This window comes from Acinonyx jubatus, chromosome B3, assembly GCF_027475565.1.
Source record: "Acinonyx jubatus isolate Ajub_Pintada_27869175 chromosome B3, VMU_Ajub_asm_v1.0, whole genome shotgun sequence".
NCBI classification, from domain to species: domain Eukaryota; kingdom Metazoa; phylum Chordata; class Mammalia; order Carnivora; family Felidae; genus Acinonyx; species Acinonyx jubatus.
In genome coordinates, this window is record NC_069386.1 from 36,846,032 (window position 1) to 36,870,491 (window position 24,460).

Below are 24,460 nucleotides of genomic sequence, written 5' to 3' on the forward strand. Positions count from 1 at the left end.
GACTGTAGGGTCACACAGGCCATTGCTGGGTCTTTGGCTTGTCCTGTGGGCAAGCTGAGCTCTGCTAGAGGTTTGGAGCAGGAGAGGGCAGCGATCCCCCTTGTTTTCACTGACTCCCTCCAGTGGCCGTGTGGCGAACAGACTGCAGGGGCAGGTGGGAGTGGGGAGCATGGTAGGAGGCTGTTGCAGGGGTCCAGGTGTGGGGCCTGGGGTAAGGACAGGAGTGGTGGAATTGATACATTTTGAAGGTAAAGACAACAGTCTTCCAGGTGGGCTGGATGTGGGGTGTGAAGGAGAAAGGAGTCAAGGCCAAGTGCCAGCATGTTAGCTTGGGTGCTGGGAGTACAGAGATGCCATTTACTGGGATGGGAAAGTGGTGGAGGTGGGTCTGAATGTGTGTGTGGCGTCAGGAATCTGCTTTTGCGTGTGGGAGATGCCACTTTGACCTGCAAGTGGAAACCCAAGCCTCTCTGAGCCTCAGTTCCTTGCCTGTAAAATGGGGGTAACCACACTTACCTGGGCAGGAAGATTCCCGGAGAGGATGGCTGTGAATGGCCCGAGATGAGTGAGGTTCGCAGGGTGTGGGGTCAGAGGCAGTGATGGGCAGCTTGCTGGGGGAGCCAGAGGTGGGGCGTGGGAGTGGGAGATGGGAGAAGGGCCTCTCGGAGCCACTCAGGGCCTTTTTCTGACTCCTGGTCTCCTGCTCCCTCCTCACCCACTGCCCCAGGACAGATCACGGTGTTGAAACCGGTGGGATAGAGAGTAGGACAAAAGCCAGTCTAGCAAGGAGCACACAACGGGGGTCCTGGGGGTCTGGATCTATTGCTGGCTCAGCTACTCCTTCCACGGGACTTGGTCTGGGGACCCCCATGCCTCAGTCTTTTGTCTGTCAAATGGGCTGGGCTGTGGGCCTCCTCATAGAACATCTGGAAGCACTTGGGGTGCCTGCAGGTGCCTGGGGAAGGGCAGCTGAGTGGAGGACCCTCCCCCACCCCCCACCGTACCACCCGCATGTGGGGAGGCAACCACAAAGCAGTAATATCTTTATTCCCATCAGTGACGCTGACAGGGCCTGACCCTTTACAAAGAAAAAGGTTAGGAAAAAGAGGGGCAGGGGCACAGGAGCCTCCATTCTTGATGCCCCCACCCCTCTGCCCACCCCCAGTCAGTGCCTCCAGACCAGGAAGGGCAAGGGCTGGCCACTCTTGAGGGCTCCCTATGCTAGCCCATCTGCCGGCGGAGTTGAAGGTGAGAGCAGGGAGGCCGGGCCCAGCAAAGCTCTTCTGGTGCAGACAGCAAACGGGGCGCAACAGGTAGGCTGTCCCCTTGGTGACCAGTCCTGGGCTTTCAGCGCCCCTCTGTGGTGTCATGGGGGCCCCTGTTGATTCCGCCTCTCTTCCAGTGCCCTGCACACCCACATGGACACCACGGTGGCATTTCCGTCATTGAACTGCATGATGAACGGGTGGCCCTGTGGAGGGGAGGAGAGGCTGTGACACGCATTCCCCAGACTGTGCTTCATTACACTCAGCAAGGCCTGTTCTCAGCCTAGCCCCTTTTCTTCTCCGCACTAGCCCTGTGAGATAAGGAGGACAGCTACGAACCCATTTCTCAGCTCGCTGACTGAGGCCGGTGGTGGGGAGGTGACATGTCTGTCTGCAGCACTCGCTCACTGCGCGGCTCAGATTCTGCCTGCTGCTCGCCTACTTTCTCCTGAAAGCTGCCCTCGGGTGAGGGCCTGTCCCATGTCCACACTGCCTGGCCCCACATCACCCACACCACTCCAACAGCTGGCCGGCCAACACCTGACTCCCGGGTTTCCAGTGTCCCAGTCCAGCTGCTGCCCACAGATCAGAGGATCCTCTCGTCTGAAGCTACGCCAATCCCTTCTAGTGTTCTTTGTCTAAGGCTCTCTGAACAAGTCCCAGTGCGCGAGTGGAGGGAAGGCCAATGTACCAGGGCAAGGAGCAATATGCTGGTGGGTGCAGATCACTCTGCTTCCTGGTGACAAGTTGGGGGCTCGACTTTGGAGGGGCCGGTACTGTCTCTGCATGGCCTGTCTGGGGCTCTAACCTACTTAGCCCATAGGCAGGCCAGGTTATATTTAGCCAGTCCCTTCCCGTGCGGTCCTGAGGAATCAAGATTCACACTCACAATCTTATGGCCTCCTAGGAGTTCCCAGGGAAGGTCAGAAAAAAGTAGTGGCAGTCAAAGAGTCACCTTGATCACAGGCCAAAGGTGAAAGGAAAACTGAAAGGCATGCCCTTCCCTCCTCCTTACCAACTGGCTTCTTTGCTAAAGAACACACATAGGCAGCTTCCTCCTCTACCAAAAACGTAGCCAGAGACCCAGGGAGCCACAGTGGGTGGGCAGAGGTAGGGGGAGGCTCCTTGCTTCCTTCCCTGCCCCCCACCTCCTCTTCTCCCTCCCCTGAAGTCTTCCAGATCCAGCTCCCCTGCACCCGCTAGCTTTCTGAGTCCTTCTTGGGTTCCCCTCACCTCCCCACTGGTGTGAGCTGGGCTCCCAGCACTGCTTTCCCAATATACCCCAGTCCTGACCTGCAGCCCTGGGGGTAGCCAGCCGCTGGCCACACGTTTGAAGCTCCAAGCTGCCTTAAAATGAGCTCATCATGTGGCCAGGAGGGATGTGGGCCCAGGGCGCGATGCCCTGGGTGTCCAGACCCCAGTGTCTGCAGGAGTGACCCAAGACCAAGCCAGGGGAGGGAATGGGGCTGCCTGGTCAGACCTGAGATGTCTCTGGGGACAGGAAGGAAGATCATCGAGGCTTCCTTACCCTGGACTGATGTCACATCCCCTTTGCTGGCTTTCCCAATTCAGGCAAGGAAAACCGTCCCCAGGAGCATCCTTCATGGCCTGGCTCAGAGACATACAGAACACCGGTGGGGGTGCAGGGAGGGAAGACACTCAGCTTAGAGGGTGCCAAGGACCCCCACCCCAGGGCAGGGACTCACCCAGGCCATCACGGAGCGCGGCCTGGAGCCTAGTCAGGCGCCTCCTGTGATCTGCTTGAGACATTCCATGGGCCTCCCAACACACCTGTGGGGCGGCCGAGGGAGCAGGTGCCCCTTGTGGGCTGCTGCTGGGTAAAAAGAGTGGGAGGCCAGCTTGGGTTGGTGTCCCGCAGGCAGCGCAGACCTGGGTTGGGGGCTGAGGCAGGAGAGGCCCAGGAGGGCCTCTATCTTGGCCCCCATTCGGAGTTCTCCCCCCTGCATATACGCCTACCCCACACCCGCCTTCCTAAATCGCTGACAAAATAGACGGAATTCTTCCTGAAGTCCGAGTGTCCACATTTCCTTTTCTGGAGGCTCAGGAGAGACGACCTTGCGCCCTTGTGAAGAACAAAGGGAGAAGCTGTGCTCAGGAGCCGATGGGCCCCCTCCCCCCAAGCCCGGGGTAGCACAGTGTCACTTTCCCAGAATGCCCGGTGACTTTGGGGCCCATATGCTCCATCTCTGTTATCATCTGTTCGGGAACAAGCAGAGCGGAACTGCAGGAGGGGAGAGTGGAGGCATTCCTTCAGTTGCGGGCAGGCTGATGGCCGCACTACAGGGAAGCATTTGCCCAAGTGCCCTGGGAGGCGCAAGGGGGAGGCGGTGGCTCTGGCAGAGACTTTGCCCCTTTCCCGCCCTCCTCGGCTGGGAGGTGACTCTCGCGTCCTGCGGATCCCTGATGCTTTACCCCAGCCTGAAGGGAGTGACCTGGACAAGTGGTCTTGTCCCCAGCTGCCGCTGACTGGCTGGGGGGGAGATGAGTGGAGGAATCACAGAGGGAGGCAGAGAGGACAGAGACAGACGGACACGGAAGGGGAGACCCCGGCCTGTCCAGGCATCCGGGCCTGCGATGTGTGAACTCGGGAGCTGTTGGCAGTGTGGGCCACCGTAGGAGTGAACGTACCAAGAGAGCCGGGGTGCGGGAAATGAGAGCACAGAGGGCAGCAGTGGACCGGGGGGCCGCGTTCCTGGGGGCCTGGAGGCAGCTCTGCTCGCAGGGCCCGTGAGCACCTCACGGTTCACGCGAGAGGCACTGAGTCATAGGTGGGCGCTATGATCTCCACTGTACAGATGAGGCAATGGAGGCCGCTGGCTCGTGGCCGACATGCCTGGGCTCCCGGAGCTGGGGCTGGACCACAAGTCTCTGTAACCCAGGCCCATCATCTGGGGTTCTCCTGGGCTGACCTGGGGTGTACAGAAGTGGGAGAATCAACACCCAGACCGCGATCCCCCTCACCTCATCTCTGTCATGATTCAGTCCCTCCTAGACAAAGGTGGGCCTCAGGCTGCGAGCCTGAACTGCCCCAGGTCTTGACCTCCGTCAGCACTGCCCCTTGGACGCCCTGGGAGAGTGCTTGCTCTGCCATAGTGGCAGGTCACTCTCACTCGACTCCCCCTATCCCCATCAGCCTATGTGGGGAAGCAGGGAATACCATCATCCCATTTTACAGAAGAGGAAACTGAGGCCCAGGGAGGGAAGTGGCTGGTTAAGTGCTGGCGCTGAACTCCAGTCTTCTGGTTTCTGTGCTGGTGTGTCTCAGGGCTGGACTATGTCCCGTGACCCGGGTACTTCCTCTTTATAATACAGCGACCCTCCTCCAGCCCCATGACATGTGTGATGCAGGAACTCCTCATGAGTTTAACGAGCAAACAAAATTCGATGGACAGTTCTGGGAAAAGCATGAGAATCACTCAGCCACTGAAGTGCCTGGTTCCCAGGTGGCTCTGGACAGGCCTGGGCAGATGCTGGCATAGCCAGACGCTCTAGGAGTCCAGGCAAGGCCAGACGCTGGAGCTGGATGGAAGCTACACCCTAAATAACACTGAGTCCAGCACCGTGGATAAGTGCTCTGTGCCGGGCACTCACCAAGGGCTTTGGTCCTGATTTTCCTACAAAAATCATGCTCACTCTGGAGGTGCACACAGCGATGTGCACCCACCTTCCAGATGAAGCAACAGACACTCGGGGACCTGTCCGAGGTCAGCAAAGCGACCTGCACGCAGCTTGTCGGGGGCATCCTGCCCCGTCCCCACCAAGGTGGCCGGCCCAGGCACCCGGACCTCTGTCCTCCAGCCAGAAAGTATGTTAGCAGCCACTCTGCAGGGGCTGGCAGGGCGCGTGCCAGGCGGGGACTGCGGCTGGTCTTGCTGGCCTTGTCACCAGCGGTGGGAGCCACTCTCATTTCCTGGATTCTCTCAGGGCCAATTGCAACAATTACACTGGTGAGCGTTGAAGTATTATGGTCCACAAACTTCGCCACAGAAAATGGAGGCACAATGAAGGCAAAAGGATGGGACTGCAAGAGGTAGGATGACCCCAAAAGTGGGACGTGGCGGGGGAAGTGAGAGGGACGAGCCAATGGCAGCCAAAGACGGCTGGTGTTGCCTGGTGCAGACACGGCCGCGTGGGGCTGAGAAGGGATCGTGCTGGTGCAGCTCGGGGAGCAGGTGGAAACTAACAGCTCAGGAAGAGGAACTGTAGTTGTTCCTGCTCCTTCAACTCGGCAGAGTGACCGGTGTTTCGCCAGAGTGTAACTCTCTGCCTCCGTAACAATGTCCCTGCTTTTTTCCCATCGGTTTCATTGTGATGAGATGCCTTCCTGACAGCGGGGCGCTTCAGAGACCCTCCCACGTGGGCAGCACTCTGCCCTCTGCCAAGGGGGAAGGGAGACGGTGGGTGGCAGGGAGCCAGGAGGTGGTTAGTGTGCCCACTGTGTGGGCGGGAAATGGAGGCCCCGAGCCTGCAGTGGGGGTAAATCCTGCCTGAGGCTCAGGCATCTGGACTTCTCACGCTCTGCCCTTAGCTGGGTTTTGACTTTCTGCCCAAATGGGAATTTACCCATTTGAGTCTTCACACTTTGTTCTCTTGTGTAATTTCCTAAAGAGCATCGTGCATTTGAATCCTTTAATAATATGCAGGTGTGGCTGCAATGCAGGCACATAGTAGGCCCTCAATTAGTAGCAGGCCTGTGGCACGACAAAGTCACTGCGTATTGTGTAGGTGTGCATCTACTCGTCAAGCACTTGCTATGCGCCTTCTGGCTGCCTTACATCTGCACATGGCCTTGAACCCTCCCAACACCCTCATTTACAGACAAAAGAAACTGAGGTGCCAAGAAATGTGACATGGGTCAAGGTCATAGAACTAGAAAGTAGCAGACTTGGGATCTGCATCTAAGACTCTCTTCTGTCATAGAGGACATCAACTTCTGTGCTCGTAGAGGTCAGGCACAGTGAGTTCTAAATTTCTACTTTTTAAAAAGGGTATCTTGTACTTCATAGGTGCTCGACAGGTCATTTATTTTTTATTTATTTTTATTTTACAGAGAGAGAAAGGGGGAGAGGGGCAGAAGGAGAAAGAATCTTAAGCAGGAGCCCGATGGGGGTCGATCCCATGACCCTGAGATCATGACCTGAACTGAAATCAAGGGTGCCTGGGTGGCTTAGTCAGCTAAATGTCGGACTTTAGCTCAGGTCATGATCTCGCAGTTTGTGAGTTCGAGCCCTGCATTGGGCTCTGTGCTGACAGCTTGAAGCCCGGAGCCTGCTTCAGATTCTGTGTCTCCCTCTCTGTCTGCCCCTCCCCTGCTCATGCTCTCTCTCTCAAAAATAAATAAACATTAAAAAAAAAAAAATCAGACAGCTGACTGAACCACCCAGGCGCCCCTCAATAAGTGGTTTTTAACTGGTAACTGCAGTTAGGGTGCCAAAAAGGCATATGTGTCCCTCCCCTGTTCAAAGTCCAATGTGTTAGGCACTTCTATTCAAATAGTTTACTTAATAATCAGCAACTCTGGGGCGCCTGGGTGGCGCAGTCGGTCAAGCGTCCGACTTCAGCTCAGGTCACGATCTCGCGGTCCGTGAGTTCGAGCCCCGCGTCAGGCTCTGGGCTGATGGCTCGGAGCCTGGAGCCTGCTTCCGATTCTGTGTCTCCTTCTCTCTCTGCCCCTCCCCCCTTCATGCTCTGTCTCTCTCTGTCTCAAAAATAAATCAACGTTTAAAAAAAAAATTAAATAATCAGCAACTCTAAGCATTAATAGTATCTCCACTTTATAGATGAGGAAACTAAAGCACAGAGGGATTGAGGAACCTGCCCAAGGCCATACAGCTTCAATACAGTGTTGTCTCCAGATCCCATGCCCTCAGCCATTGTGTTGTCCTTTGTTATCAGTGCCAGAGCTGGAAGATGGTGGCATCCACCCTATAGGCCAGCCTGCCCTCAGAGCAGAAGCTGGATGGTCTATTTGATAACCCCAGCTTCCCTGCTTCTCCATTCCTTCTCCTTGGGTCTAGGCTCCAGAGAAGCAGGAAAACTAAGGTCCAGTGTCTGGAAACTTTCCAGGGCTACAGAGACCAGACCCTAGAGGTAAACAGAAAGAACAATCAAAAACAGGATGTCCAACAGCAGGCTGGACTCCAAACTGGAGATCTCACTCTATGGGGCCTTTGTGTCTCCTCTCAAAAAATGCCACCTCTCCCAGACAGAACTGTGCAAACACCTTCGTCCTGACCTCTCTAGAGAACACACTTGCTCTGCTATGTGTTACCATCATTTGAACCCACTTTATCCTAACACTAGACTGTTAGGATAGTCTAGGATAGACTGTTAGGATAGAAACCACTCAAAAGCAAGGCAATACTAATCGCACAGCAGCCGCCAAGAAAAGGGAGTTGGAATGACTGGTAAGTTATGGCATCTCCCCAGGAACCTGATGCCAGGCTGAGACGCATCACAGGCTGGGGTGGGAAGGCCTAGCAAGAAGGCTCCACAAGCCGAGGCTGCTCTAGACTCTAGGGGGGGCCTCTCTGGACCACAGGACTCCCCTCCCGCAGGGTGAGCCCCCGACCACCAGGCACTCCTCTCCCACCAAGGAAGCTGCATGGAAGAGAATTCCAGGGACCCATGAACCTGCTGAAACAAGCAGGCCCAGCCTAGTTACATTTCAGCCAAGTCTAAACCAAGTAAAGGCTGCTTGGGTGGGCTGGCAGGGGCAGTCTTGGGATTAGGTGGGGCCTGTAAGGGGTGACCCGAGAGGCTTCAGGGGCCCCAACGTCAACACACTGCCCAGCACTCCACCTTTCTTTGCTGGGCCCGCAAGCCTTGCCTGAAGGCTCTCTGCATGTGCCTTCACGGTTCCAGCCCTAACGGCAGGGCTAATGCTTTAGTCTCTTCTCAGCAATAGTGGAGGAGTGGTAGACGGGACCTCAGAGACCAGTGGGGCCGCAGGATGTGAGGTGTGTTGGGGCTTCTACATGTTTCATTCAAGTTGTTAAGAAATATTTTCACTATATTCGTAATTACAAAATAACATACGCAGTCAGATGCTTAAGTCAACGTGTCACACTGAATACTGGCAATCCATCACCACGGACTGTGCTGTTAGCTTATTTTTTTTGCAGCTCTTGGAGGAAAATCAGTCTGCTTGTTAGATCGGTGCATATTACTTAACTTCTTATCTGTGGGTTGACAACTAGGAGGGGCTGTTCTGGTGCACTGGCCTTGGAACACACTCAGGGCTGTAATGTCCACTCACACTGTAATGATCCATTGGGCTGTGTGAGTGCCACACGGGAGCCAGGTGCACTGAGCCCATGAAGTATGTCTGCCCAGAGGCTGCCACGCGAGGCCCAGCAAGGGGGAGAGGGTCAAGGCTGCTCTGAGTTTCTGATGGTGTCAGTTCCAGTAAGTTCTGAGTACCTCTTGTCTGACCTACAGATTGTGAAAAGCAACTCATATGAACAGTTGCTGGTTACTCACAATGACTAAGGTTCGAAATAAAAGTTTTCTGCTACTCCTTTTTTAAAGCTTCTCTATGGGTTTAACTGACGCCTAAGTTGAGCAGGCAGCCGGGGAAACCAGGGTTTCCGTGATTCCGTGCTACTGAAACAAGAGCAGAGAGAAACTGAAAGCTGATGGCAATAAAATCATAACTGTCACCTACGAGCCCAGCTCTCAGATTTTTGTGTTCTTCAAGAGAGATCTCATAAATGACTTTATAAAGAAGTGTCAACAATGAATACTATTACATTCATGCTGGAAAAACCACCCTCTTTTCTATATTGAGATCCTGCATTAATTTTACATCATAAAAAGCATTCCACTGCTAAAGGTTCAAAACTACATATCGAATCCCTACTTACTGAGGAGAGAAGTTCAGCTTAGAGAGTGGAATGACTTATAAAAGGATGCACAGATGTCTGATGTCTGTGCACCTGCTGACAAGTGGCAGGGCAGCGGGCAGCCTTTATACTATTAATTACATGACATAATAAGTCATAATCACCCCTGGGGTCAACTCCGCCTTTCAGGCCGGGCATGCCAGGCTGGTCACCAGGGGGAGCTGGGGAGAGAGGTGGCTGGAGGGGAGACCCATGAGGGACTCAGCAGGGAAGAGCTGAGGTACCTCAACAGAAATCCTCTCTGTCCCTGTGTGGGGTAGCGCAAGGAGCCCTGTACAAAGAGTCAGCAAACCTTCTCTTGTTGTCCCAGAGTGATGGCTTGGGAAGGGCTACAATCGCCTGACAGTAGAGGAGAGACTAATATTGGGGGGGGGGGGGACTCCACTCCCCAGGCTTCATCATTCCACCAGAAGGACTTCTGTTGTTACTACTTTCCTGAGCCTTGCCCCCACGGAGAAGGAATGGTGACACTGGGAGGAAGGACTGAGCGTGATGAGCTCAGGGGTCTCCTGCCCACTGGAAGGGTGTGTTCTGGTCTGACCTCTTATTGGAGAGGCCTGAGGTTGCTCACCCCTGGGACTCAGTAAATTCCCAGCAAGGCCACTGGGGCCACAAGGTAATAAGCACATCCTTTAATCCAGGTCTTCATAGAAGTAAAGCTGATACTTGCTTTCCACCATTTCCTGAGTCCTGTTTCCCAGCTGGTTTTGAAGATAAGGACCATATTTGCTGACCTCCTCACTCCCGCCCAATACCACTGCACTCTCTTCCTCTTGGGGTGGGTTATAATAAGGACCAAACAAGATCGCCAGCCCACAGACACAGGCAGGCAGTGTGAGGGGTGGTTATTACTCCTCTGCATAGAACACTTTGGGGGTACAGCCGCAAGATGAGGGTGTGAGCCTGGTTTCTGTACAGCTAGTGTGGAATCCGCCTGTTTACCTAGCTTGACTTTCTAGAATGTGCTTTCTCAGCCTCTAATTTCTAAAGCTTCTCCCTGGGTGGGGGTGAGAGGGGACCCTTCCAGCCCTTCATTTTCGTTTAAGACCTAAGAAACAGTTTGCAGCTGTGACATGCCATTTCAATCAACCTTCCTGAGTTTATTCTTCACAATTGCTACAGAAATAGATGTTCCTCCCCAAATATTCAATTATTAGCAGCAAATTGCTTACCTCTAGCCATCCTACACTATACACAAACAGCAAAGGGGGTCAAGGAGCTCTCCACCTTTCATCTGAGCAGATCTATGTGCTCCTACACAGAGTAATTGGTCAGAAAATGGCCCATCGAGAGAACAAGATGTTTCCAGAGGTCTCCATGAGTCATTCTAGGGCCTGTACGGTGTGGTACAGGGACAGGGCACAGGGTGACTTCAGAGGGCCATGGTGAGGGGGGTAAACATGCAGGATGCCAGCACTCCTGAGTCTGTGTCAGAGGAAGCTGGCCCATGTGAGTGGCAGAATGGTGCCTCTGGCCCATTTAAGGGGGGCTGTGGTGGCTGTCTGGTAGGGAACTCAGATAGGGCTGGGGATAGGATGCCGGCTCCCCAGTCAGTTTAAGGGTGGGCAGATGCCCAGAGGAGTCGGGATCAGAGGGTACCAGAGGGAGAATGGGGGTCTTGCTCCAATAATGCTGAGGACACTAGCCTGAGAGGCTGAATGCGTAACAGGTCCAAGCAGTGAATATGGGACCATTTACCGATTTCTTGATGTTTAAGGTTTGTCTTTTGGGATGACAGCTGTGTGGTGGTGGAGGTTGAAAGCCTCAATGCTCAGAAGGTTGGATTTTCTCCCACCCCTTTTTTTTCTTACCTCTTGAGATTCGATGTTTGTTTGGGGACCTGTGATGGGTGTATGCATGTGCTCCTGTGTGTATGTGTGATGTAGCTTGTGAGTGTACAAAAGGCAGGAGGTAGGCAATGAGAACCAGCACAATTTCTGGTACACAGGGGGAGCTCAGTATGTTTGGAGTGATTCTAACAGTCAATGAAGAGACGATGAGAGAAAAAGACAGCCTTAAAGCCTTCCTTTTACGTGGCCCTCACCCTGGCAGATAAAATGGAACAGTTTTAAAAGGCACAGCTTAACTCATAAGAAAGAAAGGGAATCCACAAATGCTAACAATGAAGAGGGAACTGAAAACCAGAATTTTAAGTGAGTGGAAGTCTCGTGGCTTTACGGGGGCTACTGGTTCCAGGAATGTTGTCCTGGCAAGTGTGAAAAACTAAGCAGAAACAGGAGACAAGGTCCCCCAGAGGGCTGGCCCAGAGACCCTGAACAAAGCTGAGACTACAGAAGGGGTGAGCTATAAAAAGTCTACACATCAGCATAGGGGACCATAAGGTGGCTCTGAGTAGAGTCACCCAAGAAATATAAAAATGGGGTGGAGCCTTGTGTAGTTGGGGCCCAATACACTACCTCTGTAGTCTGAGAACCCCAGGTTGATAAACTAACAGAATGTTGATCTTGATCTAGTGATACTCTGGAATGTCTGTCAGAAGCATATGAAAAAACCATTCTTGGGCAATCATTCTGAAATTCAAGAATATCCACAGTAACAAACTCCACTCAGTATGAGCTTACAGTAAAAATTCCAAAGCATGTGAGGCACTAATTCGCCGTGGACCAAAATGAGAAGACAAAACACATACGGGAAGATGAGAGTTCTCAGAACTGAGGTAATAGAAAAATAATTGGGAAATGTAATGAAAAGCATATATTTGGAAAGACTAAAGACATACAAAAAGAAATTGAAGTACTAAGAAAAGAACAAGATATTATGAGAAAGAGAACAGAGATTTGAAAAAGAATTAAATGTAACTTATAGAAATAAAACATATAGTCACTGGAAAAAAAAAAAGAAACTGTGTATAGATGAGCCAGACAGCAGACTGGATACAGCTGAAGAGAGACTTAGTAAGCTAGAAGGATGGTCTGAGAAAATTACAGACAGCACAGTGTGTGTGTGTGTGTGTGTGTGTGTGTGTGTATGCCTATATATGTACATATATATATATATATATAGGCTATTTATATATATATATATTTATAGGCTACACACACACACACACATATATATGTGTGTATATATATATATATATACACACACACACACATATATAGGCTACTTTTTAACGTGAAAGAGAAAGGCCCAGAAAACAGACCAAGACAAGACGAGACTGGACATGTGGGGTTGGAGCAATATCCAGAGACAGCTGAAAAATTTGGGGAACCAATGAAAGACAGGAATTCTCAGATTAAAAAAAAAATCACAATGATCTCCAAGTAGGATAAATATAAGGAAATCTACACCTAGACAAATTGTAGGGAAACTGCAGAATACCAAGAACAGAGATGTTAAAAGCAACCAGGGATAGAGACGTATTGCCTACAAAAGGTGGCAATTAGGCAGTCAGCAGATTCTGCCAGCAAGACTAGAAGCCAGGGGACAACAGAGGATCTTTAAGGTCATGGGAAAAATGGTCAAATCCGATTAAACTAACAATCGAAAATTAGGGCAAAGTGAAGGCAATCCTAAACAAAAACTCAATAGTTTTAACACTCCCAGACACTCTTGGACAGAGCTCCTAATGGAGGGAGCACAATGCAATAGGAACAAGGAACAAAGAACTGGTGAACACAGGGATAAATCTAAATAAGCACTGATTATATATAAAATGACAATGATAGTGATGGCTGGTCTTAAGGATCTGAAAACAAGATGACAATGAAATCCTGGACTGTGGCGACATGTAAGAAGGAACTGATGAGACACCTGTAAGGTCCTTATATCTGGGGGGAGAAGGGCTATGGCAGAGAGTGCTGGCTGTCTCTCAATAGCCCTTCTCTCTTCCTCCTTCACGATACAAGCCCTGATTTTAATGAGGAACACTGATACCCGGCAAAGCAACTGCACGCCCTGCCTCCTTCGCAGCTACTTTTGGCCAATGCCCTGTGAGCACGTATGCTGTGTGCCAATTCCTAGGACTGTCCTGAAAAGAAGGGGCAAGCTTTTCTACCACCCCTTCTCACTCCTGCTGGCTGGAGCTCAAATTCCCCTTGGCTAGTAAAAGAGAGACAGAGCAATGAATGGGGGAGGGTCAGAGAGAGAGGGAGACACAGAATCCAAAACAGGCTCCAGGCTCTGAGCAGTCAGCACAGAGCCCAACGTGGGGCTCGAACTCACATACCGCGAGATCGTGACCTGAGCCGAAGTCGGACACCCAACCGACTGAGCCACCCAGGCGCCCCCTTCCTGCCTTCTTTTACGTGAGGGAGAATACCCTGTGGTCTTCTTTAAGCTGCTGTTTTTGTTTTGTTTTGTTTTGTTTTTTTAATCATATGCAACTGAAACTAATTCTACCTACTATAAAGGTAAGGCATTGAGCCTAAAGCTGAATACCCTTGTTTGGGAGTGTATATTTAGTAACTAACCTTAGGCTTTGCTAAATTAGATAAAAAATTTAGGGATAATCAATGAGAGGCTAGAAATGGAATGTAATTTCTAAACAAATGGAAAGCGTAAGAGGAAAAGAAACAAAACCCCCAACAGAATGGGGAAAAATAAGTCAAAAAAAGTACTGTAGAAAGTACAAAATAGGATATTGGAAAAAAATTCAAGCATACCAATAAGCGATACATATAAACGATTAATTAAGAAAGTAGGATGATATTAAACACACCAACAACAAAACACAGAGATTCATTTACAACACCAGAGCACAGAAATGAGAACAAAGGCAGAGAAAAACACACAGCAGACAAACGCAAACCAAAAGAAGAAAGCACAGGTTTATAAATAGCAGGCAAAAAGAAAACTTAAAGCAAAATATATTTGAGACCTTTCACATAAAGGTAAAAGAAACACTCTGAAATGATGATATGGTGTTTTGGCATAGGTACCCTACCGTCACTGCCTTAAAGCAAACACTGAGAGAACTGCAGGGAGAAACTGACAAAGCCCAAGAACAGAGGAAGATTTTAGCAAAGCTCTCCTAGTAACTGAGAGAGAAAACAGGTAGAAAATTAGGCCACGAGGTATTTGAGTCACACAATTCACACATTTGATCTACAGGATGTAAAGAGGACACTGCATTCAAGAATGAGAGGATCCACATTGCTTTCAAGCAAAGAGGGAACATAGGGAGAAAAATCAACCATGTGATAAGGGAGTCTCAACAAGTACAGGTCTGATATTACACCAACTATGTACGCTGACCGGTGGTGCATGAAAAGTAGGTAACAATCAAAAGAGAGCAAAACACTTGAGTATTTGCAAATAAAAAAAAATACTTCTAAATAATTCATGGGTCAAAATTTTCCTAATTGAAATTAGAAATTACTTAGAACTGAGTGGCAGTAGAAACACTACACATAAATTTTTGTGGGATACACCTAAAATAATTATTAGAAGGCAATTGACAGCATTATATGGGTGGATTGGGGGGAAAAGATTGGAAATTTATGAACTAGGTGTCAAAAGAATATAAAATTATAAACAGAACAAAAAGTAAATCCAAAGAAAACATAAGACAGCAAATAATAAGGACACAAAGGGATTAAATAGAAAGCTATCAAAGAGATGATTAATTCAGTAAAGTACTGGTCCTTTAAAAAACTAGTAAAACAGGGGGCCTGGGTGGCTCAGTTAAGCATCCGACTCTTGATTTCAGCTCAGGTCATGATCTCATGGTTTGTGAGTTCAAGCCCCACGTTGGGCTCTGTGCTGACCGTGTGGAACCTGCTTAGGATTCCATCTCTCCCTCCCTCTCTCCCACCCTCAAAATTAAATAAATAAACATTAAAAAATAACATATTAAGAAATTAGTACAGCAGACTAACCTCTGATGAAATTGATAAAGGCACAAACAAACATCATCAGGAATGAAAAGAGGATACATAACCACAAATCCAGAAAAAAAAAATAAGGACATTATATATGAAGGATATGAGGCCAACATATTTGAAAATGCAGAGTGAAGATGACCCAGTAGCAGACAGAGGGGGCGGGGATATGGGTGGATATATGGGGGGGAGGAGGTGGGAAGAGTGATAATGGTGGTGACTGGGAGGTGCCAAAGAACCCTGGCAAAGCATCACCCTCGCAGGTGGGTCATGGGTTCTGAGACCTGGTATCACACTTTTAACTTTTAAAAGAAATTCCTGGGGTGCCTGGGCGGTCAGTCAGTTAAGCGTCCAACTCTTAGTTTCGGCTCAGGTCATGATTTCACGGTTTGTGAGACTGATCCCCGAGTTGGGCTCCATGCTGACAGTGTGGAGCCTGATTAGGAGTCTCTCTCTCTCTCTCTCTCTCTCTCTCTGTCCCTCCCCCATCAAAATAAATAAACTTAAAAAAAAAAAAAGAACTTCCTATCCATTGTCTCATCTTATTTCAAGTAGCATCCAATGAAGTCAGGGCTGCTATTTCCTGAAATCCATCTTACTTGCAGCTTTTCTAACTTCTTAATAAGGATAAACAACCATTTACGTGAAGCCTGGGCCTAAAGTGGAAAATTTCTGACGCTACCAAATCAACAAAAAACATAGCGGCAAGAAAAGTGCTGAAGACACTGGTTGTCAAAAATGTGGGTATATAACTTTAACTGAAGCGCCATCATTTTTAGTGTTTTCAGCTGCGATGCCCTCGAGTTAACTGAGCCTCGCTCAATTCAATGGAATGGGTTACTACTGGGGTGAGTGTGGGGGAGCCCAGGGGACTGTCTGGGGCAACCCTTTTGGAAAATTTGAAGTAAGAGCACGACAAAGGCCAAAGCTATCAGGCCTAGCCTATAAAATACAGGATTGAAAATGACCAGTTACTCTATAGTTTCTGCTATCAGCAACCGATGTTTTTCCATTTGAAACTGCACCTCTTTTTTTTCCCGCCTCTTTTTCGTTTTTAAAGGAAAGCCACAAAAAAAAGAAGCAAGCCATTTGAAAATTCTGATCATTCTGTGTCCCAGCAGCAAATAAAAATCATCAATAGAACCCACTTTTAGCCTTGAGCAATATTTTCTAAAACAAAACACAAAGAACCTGTGGTACTTAACTATTCTGTTATTGATTTACTGTGGTTTGCAAGGTAATGTTGAAGAAAATTAAATGTACGGAAGCCTGAAATGCGTTTTCTGTGGCGGTGAACGGTGTGGCCTGTGTTTTCTGAGGCAGTGTCGTTGGTCATGCTCACAATGAATGACTAAGGGAGCGCACTTCATCTGTTTACAAATAAGCTGGCGGCCTTCACTGCAGAGCCTTATGAAACCAGGTCTATTTTCACTGTTAAGAAGGACAAAGTTGTTTAGTTACCAGCTTGCTTCTCCTGGCACTTATGCTCCAGTTCCAGTTTAGGAGGAGACTTTCATTCAATCAAATTCCATATAGATGTACTGAAAGGCTTCTAGGCACCTGACATTAAATACGGTTTTAAGAACACAGCCCTTCCTTGGGCAACACCATGGCTTATTTGGTCCCTTCAGAAAATAACAAAACTTCAACAGTTTGAAGTCTACCCTAATTATTGATTCAAGAGTGAGGTGGTCATATTGTTTCAATCATGGACATTTATATGCAACATTATCGAGCGGTAGACTTCCTACTTACTGAAACAGCCTGTTTTCAAACCTAAAAGCACTTTACATATCGACAGGTCGTGGTTATTAGACACCCTCATCTAAAACAAAGAATTGGGAAGTTCAACTACAACTTGATCACATTTAGCTGGTCACTCAAACCTTTAGTCAAGCCAATTTTTTTATACTTTGGACTTAATGCTAACAAGCTTAGTATCTGGTTTCCCAATCTGAAGCACAAAAGAAATAGCCAAATGGCAGAGAAAGAGGGGAGGGCTGCTGGAGGGAAGAACAAGGACAGGAGTAAGAAGTGACATCAATTAGCAACACTACACAACAAAAACAGAAAACCAGCTTGAGGTCGCTCAGGGCGCGGACAAATGGCCCTACACGTGTTAGGAGACACTGACACAGCAGCACACAGTGAATAGACAATGGTCACAACAACGACCTACAGAAATTCTTTTAAAAAGAGAAATCCTGATGTGCATAATCTGCTTAAGAGGATAAGGAAGTGCAGAATACATTTAGGAAGACCTCTTATGCATAATCTTTTTTTAAAGCTTTGATTTTACAAAGAAAAAGCTTTGGTTGTCTGGATAGTTTCCTTATACTGAGCAGCTCATTCACCAATTGATGTGGTGCTGACCTCTGAGCTTTAGAACGTCAGTATTGAACATGGGGAAAGCACTCCCTCTGCCCAGCACCTTTCTGCAGCAACCTGTGATGTCATGGGGGCAGGTAAGCTGTCAGATCATCTGAATTCAGTAAAGGCATATGGGGCCACTCAGGGCCCAAGTTTATCTCAGCTTCCTTTGCAGAGAGTTTGATGACTTCTAAGATTTATGGTCACAGCGGAGGGGAAAAAGGAAATACTTCACGAGAGCAGATTTATAACCTCATCCTGTTTTTTTAATAACATTAGGGATGACATCCTATGACAGAATCTTGGAATGACTGCAGGACAACTTGGAAACTCAGTGGGAAGTTTTACATTTGGGGGGTGTGGAGCATTTTGTACTTGGAAAGGTCAGGTAGGAAAGGACCAGGGAAATGAGCCAGGGAGATGGTCAGAGAGTGAGTGTCAGCTGGTTTAATTTTCTGTGTCAACTCTGAAAATTAGATAAACAATGACAAACCAGGCTTTTTAAATGAACTTGTCACTTCTGGTTTTCATGACACACAGTAACATTTTTCAAGTCTTGGTAGCCCTAAAGACAGATTTAACCCCTGAGAGGTTGATGTAAGTGTTCCGAAGTCCCCACATCTGAAAACAAAGGTTCAGTCCAACTCTACAGCCCTTAAAAAGAAAAACTAATTATCTTTGAAACTTAAATACTCTTCTCCTAACAATTAAGGGCACTTTGCCTACAGCCAAAAGGTTCAGCCTTTTGCAGAATGGTCTCAGCAACGTCAGATTTTTTTCTCTCCATCATCTTCTTGACCTTCCGGACCAACTCAACCCATTCAACATGGTCCCTTGATCTTCCAACCACTGTTCCTAAGCAGTATTGTCTACCTTGAGCCCATGCTGGTTTCTCCTCTCACTAACTCAGGGGAGCACAGACGCTGCCCGTCCCGCTGCTCCATTGTCATGAAGACGTGGGACAGAATAATTGCCCTTTCTTGTGCTTTGTGCTCTTGTAAGTCTACGTTTCTGTGGTGACATGCTCCCTCGTGCTGAGGGGGAGAGCGCAGTGAGGCCTTTCAATAGCTGCCCTTACTAGTTCTGCTATAAGGATATTTATTCAAAGGTAACCCAGTCTGAATATGTTGATTTAGACAGAGAAATACATATATGTACAGATACCAGCATTTGAGTAGGGTTTTTTCATTCCACAAAGTGCTTTCAAGCTCATTATCTGAATTCCAGTGTCACAACCACCCCCAGGAGGGAGCTGGATGGCATTACTGTTTTTACCTCCAATTTGGGGATTCAAAAGTTTCAGAGTTAAGTGATTTGACTGACTTAGTGGAGATGTAAACCGGACGTCAGCTCCAAAGCCTGTCCCTTTTGTTAGAATATGGGAATAGAAGCAATGTAATCGGGACCATTGTGAGCGCTTACCGTGTACCAGGCCCTAATTAGGTGCTTTCCTGCACGTTATTTCATACCATCTCTCGCTGGAGAAGTAGATGTCAGCCTGTTTATAAGCAAGGACAATGGAGCTCTGAGGCAGTAAGGACTTCTGGCGGCTGAAGTCTCAGGGATGGCTGGAACCCAGGTGCTCAGACCTCCCATGTCACCCCACACCTGACCGCTGGTAGAACCCACAGCCCGCAACAAAAGCGCGCACCCTATGGTCTGCCCTGGATAAAAGTATGCAATAAGTGATTTCGAGCCCTCTGATCCCAGTCTTGGCCTCATCCCTAAATTCTGATGTCCTTTCCCTTTCCGATGTGGAAGAGTCTCCTTTTCCAGGGTCCCAAGTTCAAAATTGCCTCTGCTGCCAGCTAACTGCTGAGAAGAAAACCACCTGATTAAACCAACTCACAGGAAGGTATGGATGCCTAGAGCTCTGGGATTATGTGTGTTTGAAAAGACGGTGCTTGCCCGGCCCAAATGCAAACTCTGAGGTCTCAGGTGGTGACAGTGCTGGTGTCTGTGCCCACAGGTCATTTACCTGTGGCTCTTAGGAGACTGCAAGTCTCATGCTCCACAGTGCAGCTCCCCCCACTCCCCCCAGTTGTGTGAACCTTGTCTTCTATAAAATAAGGAGAAGAGCAGCGACCTCAGAGGAAGGCTGTGTGTGACCTTCCTAGCACAGAGGCCATCATGGAAAAGGGTGTGTGGTCACAGTGATCTATGACCTCAACTTGTCAGTACTTACCACACTTCTTTCCTAAGGAACGTTTTATAACACCTAACGTATGCTCAGTGCTAAGTGTGGAAGACACTAGACCAGCTCTCCTGACAGCTGCACACCTTGTGGATGGACGGGCAAGAGAGAATTGTGGACGTTGCTAATTCTCCAGTAAGGAAGAATGTATTAAGGACCCTCACCACTCACTGAGCAGCCCCTCCGCTGAGCCTCAGGCCTAAAGTCCTGACTCACTTCCTCGTTTAAACCAAGAATGAGCAGACTTCCCTGGGTTCAGAATTCCGTGTAACTAAAATACAAAATAGAAAAAAGGCATCCCAACTGTTGCACTCGTGCACAGCCTATAGACAAGACGGCAGTGCCCTCAGACAGCATTTCAAATACAGTTTATTAGTGTGTGATATGAAAAGGGTATTTTTATTGCATGATATAATGCAATGGGACCTTGGGCGCTCTGTGGAAAGACCTCACACTCAGAAGTGTAATGAACCCGTAGTCCCAAAAACATTATACTGTACATTAACCTATCATTAATGGCACATTAGGGCTAGGGGCATTGCACGCTTGCTGGTCAGGGCTCCATCAGGACAGTGTTGAGAAAACCACACAGTCTTCCCAGGCTTAAAACAAATAGAGAAAATAAATATTCCTGATGTCTACAGGCAGCTTTAAAGGAAGTTCAATCCTAGCTCTGCCTTGTAATTTCCAAGTCTGCTTTTTTAAGAGAGGAAGACACACAACTAAACAAAAGAAGGAAACGACCCTCTTGAAGTTCACCCCTCAGTGCTGGCTCGGCAAGGTCATGATCAGATGGGCACCGTTGTTAGCATAAAAGCTGCCCAAAGGACAGCCTGGATCCTGGATCCCACACTAGGGAGGCAGAAAGGGGCCCAGAGACAGTATGTCTATCTTCCTTGCTTTTCAGATGGGGCAATCAAGGCTCAAAAACATGATGAAGAGACAACCTATCCAACAGGAAAATGGGGTGAAGTATGTGAAAAATATCACAGATGGCCAATAAATGCAAGGGAAAAAAGTGTTCAATTTCATACTTAATAAAAGGATGCAAAGTAAAACAACTGTTTACCACTGATCAGATTGGCAATGATTAAAGTCTGATAATTTCAGCATCAGCACAGGTGAGGGGAACTGGCATTCCCATACCCCCTATACAAAGATGTGTATGGAGACGGTCACCACCCTAACAGCAAAGATCCGGAAATGGTCAAAATGTTCTATGACAGGGTCCTGGTTAAAGAAATATGGTACATCCATATTATGGAATACCACGCAGCCATTAAAAAGAACGAGGTAGGGGGCCTCTGGTTGGCTCAATTGGTTGAGCTTCCGACTTCAGCTCAGGTCATGATCTCGCGGTTTGTGAGTTCAAGCCCCGCATAGGGCTCTGTGCTGACAGCTCAGAGTCTGGAGCCTGCTTCGGATTCTGTGTCTCCCTTTCTCTGCCCCTCCCCCGCTTGCGCTCTGTCTCCCAAAAGTAAATAAACATTAAAAAAAAAAAAGAACGAGGTAGACTTTTATATGATATGGAAAGATTCTAAAGATAGACATATTAAGTGAAAATGCAAGGTGTGGAACAGTAACAAGAGAAACTACTATTAACACTGTTTAACCCTGGAGAGCGAGGCTGGGGACCCTGCTAGGGGCTGGAAGAGGACAGACTTCTTACTATATATTCTCCTGTGCTACTGGAAATTTTAAGCGTCATTTAAACTTTTAAGCATTAACTAGTTTTAGAAAATAAATGATGAGGGTAGGAGCAAACACTTTGGGGAGCCTCTTTACTATGTTATCTGCTCTATGTGCTTCATTTTGTCCGGATTTTCACAAAAACCGAAACGGTAAGTTAGTCACTATTACCCCCTTTCCACGAAGCGGGAACTGGCGTTTTGAGGGTGTGTGATGATTTGTTCAAGGTGGCCCTCTTCCTGTTTACTTTTAGTAGAGACAGAGAATATTTGTAAAATAGAGACTGATGCAGCCCACAGCCACCTTCCTGAGTGGGGACAGTTTGCCTAACCCAGCAGGGATCGAGGATGTTGGTGGGGGGGTGGGTGGGGGGGGTGGGGAAGGGGAGAGAAGGCAAGGCAAAGAGGCTACTGACTCTGGCCAAGGCCCAATCAAATGTCAGGAAGTATCTTCTCTCCATACCATAAAAGGGGGGTGTGCATAGGGACCCTAGGGCTACACAGGGTTCAAGTAAATAATGCTTGGCAACTGGGGCTCAAACACACGAAGGGAAGTATTTCCCTAATTAAACACGAATCAACTTCAAAGGAAACCCAGCTGCAGATCCGTGGAGAGGCAGCCTCCTCAGACCAGCAGAGCCGCGAGGTGAGAGTTGGGGCCTGGAAAGTATCCGGGCAGCCCCACGCCCTAGGACTGTCTATGGCAAGTCTCCCCATTGCCCCAGAAAGTTTGCTCTCTGGTTTCTCACTCCTCCATTCTTCCCAGTAACAGTCTTGTGATTTTCGGATAACAGATTTTGTGGCAAGATTTTAAAATGCGAGATTTTATTTGTCCTAGGGTCTGCCAGCTCACACTGTAATTAAAATGTTGATTAGTAAACAGTTTAAATATATGACAGACAATGCAGTTAAAGCCTACAGTTAGGTCAATATGTGATTTAGATTTGCCATTTAAAAAATCTCATTTAAATTTTGCATACATTAATCACTACCATACTTCAAGGTTCTGATATCCACCTGACTACAATATTAAAATAAAACTTGCTGCCCCAGGGAAATCCTACTTATTCTTAATTGTTTCGAGGCTTTGATGGGCTTTTAATCTAAGATTAATTTATGCAATTTTAAATAACTCTTCTTATGATTAATAAGCTTGAAAATTAAAAGGAGTCTAAAGCAATTATAATGAGCATTTGGTCATAACCTCATTAGAAGAAGGAGTGAAGGATACAGCTCTGGAATTCTTACAAGACTACGATTTAAGGTTACTTTTAGAGAAGTCAAACATAGTTCCCGAAATTGCAAAGGCAGGTTAGCAAAGGTCAGTGTTAAAATGACGGCTAGCCAGATTAGCATACTAATGATTTTCCCTGATGGTGACAGAAAGGACACTGAAAAGAAGATGCAGAAAGAGAGACAAATGCCACACTGCCAAGAAGCTACAGGCTCTGAAGTCAGTTTTCTGTTCTTCTGGCTGGAGACCTTCTTGGAATCTGAGAGAGAACCAGAGAGTTAGGAATCCCTATTCACAAGTCAGGTCCAGCCCAAGTCTGGTCCATGTGGAGCGGCAGAGATCAGCACTGGGTGGCCCATCTGCCTGCTCAGGTGTGTAGAGCCTCAGCTAGCCTCCGCCCTGCTAGGGAACCAACAAAAGCTTCCTGCAGCTACTCGGTGTGCAAAGCCCTTCTAGATCAGACCCTCCCGACCCTGCCCAGCTAACTCCACTCCTTCCTGTCCCAGAGGTCTTCTTTGCCTTGGCCAGAAAGCAAAGGGTTCCTCACTGTCCCATGCTTCCTCTGGTCTCAGCTTGTGCTATTCCTTCTTCCTGAAACACTTTCCCTCTTGTTATTAGCAGCAGTGATGAAAATAATGGCTACCATTCATTGAGCACTAATTTTATGCCAGACACCATGCTGAGCATGTAACTTACTTTTTTGGTTTTTAGAAAGATGGTTTTATTACTTTTTAAATGTTTATTTATTTTTGAGAGAGAGAGAGAGAGAGAGCAAGCGCAAGCAGGGGAGGGGCAGGGAGAGGGGGACAGAGGATCCGAAGAGGGCTCTGCGCCGAAAGCAGCGAGGCCAATGTGGGGCTCGAACTCACAAACTGCAAGACCATGACCTGAGCCGAAGTCAGACGCTCAACCGAGCCACCCAGGTGTCCCATGTATAACTTACTTTTCCCTCACTTAAATCTCCTGCTTTGTGGGACTCCACTTCTGCAGGTGAGGAATGCGAGGCTCAGAGAGGGCCATGTATGAAGTCTGGCAGCCAGCGAACGAGGGGTGGGGGATTGGGAGGAGCTGGCTCTTGGCTGAACCACCACTTTCTAATTCTCATACTGAGACAAATTCCAACAATCCTACAGGTCCAGCTGGAGTTGAGCTGCCTCCCTGACCACGGAGCCCCTCAGCCATCCTCCCTGAGCTCTCACACCACGTGAGTCAGCGGCACACAGCCCATCCTGCCTTCTTTGAATGTCTCCTGTGGGCATGTCTAGTCTGCTGCTCAAGGACACAAATGCTTCATATATGTGTGTGTGTGTGTGTGTGTGTGTGTGTGTGTGTGTATTTTAATGTTTATTTATTTTGAGAGAGAGGGCACGAGAGCGAGCACGAGCCAGGGAGGGGCACTGAGAGGGAGACATAGAATCTGAAGCAGGCCCTAGGCTCTGAGCTGTCAGCACAGAGTCCGATGCAGGGCTTGAGCCCATTGACCATGAGATCATGACCTGAGCCAAAGTCGGATGCTTAACTGACTGAACCACCCAGGCTCCCCTCGTATATTCTTTTTGAACCCATCACAGCACCTCAGAGACACAGACAACATATACTTGATTGTTTCACGGTAATTCCCTCCAACAAGATGCTCATTACATTTTACCAATGATAGAGGACAAAAAGTTAAGCTTTCCAAGGGCTGGGAAGGAAAATGCACAGGGGTCCATCCACCCCTGCAAAAAAAATGACCAATTCAAAGGACACTTGCTGCGAACATCCAAAATACGTTTACTTTGTTCTAAATCACATTCAGCTCCACTGAAAACATTTGACTTCCAAGAAGCTTAGTAGCTTAGGCCTAGGGACATCAGACACACGAGAAAATCATGAACCAAAGAGGCTGAATGATTTAGTGTTCCACGTGTCTAGCACTTTACAGTTTACACGCACACTTTT

General features: G+C 48.2%; 1 protein-coding gene across 10 annotated transcripts in view; it reads right to left on the minus strand.

The window, feature by feature from the left end:
- Positions 1-1,028: 1,028 nt before the first annotated feature.
- The window catches only part of MAP2K5 (mitogen-activated protein kinase kinase 5), a 269,517-nt gene continuing 246,085 nt past the window's right edge, over positions 1,029-24,460 (minus strand). For 7 of the 10 annotated variants that reach the window (XM_027067609.2, XM_027067613.2, XM_027067608.2 and 4 more), the window contains one exon: positions 1,029-1,471. In XM_027067609.2, the coding sequence (XP_026923410.1) occupies positions 1,367-1,471 (105 nt within the window). In that variant the 3' untranslated portion in view covers positions 1,029-1,366. The other 3 variants (XM_053223825.1, XM_053223826.1, XM_053223824.1) reach the window with 1 other exon arrangement.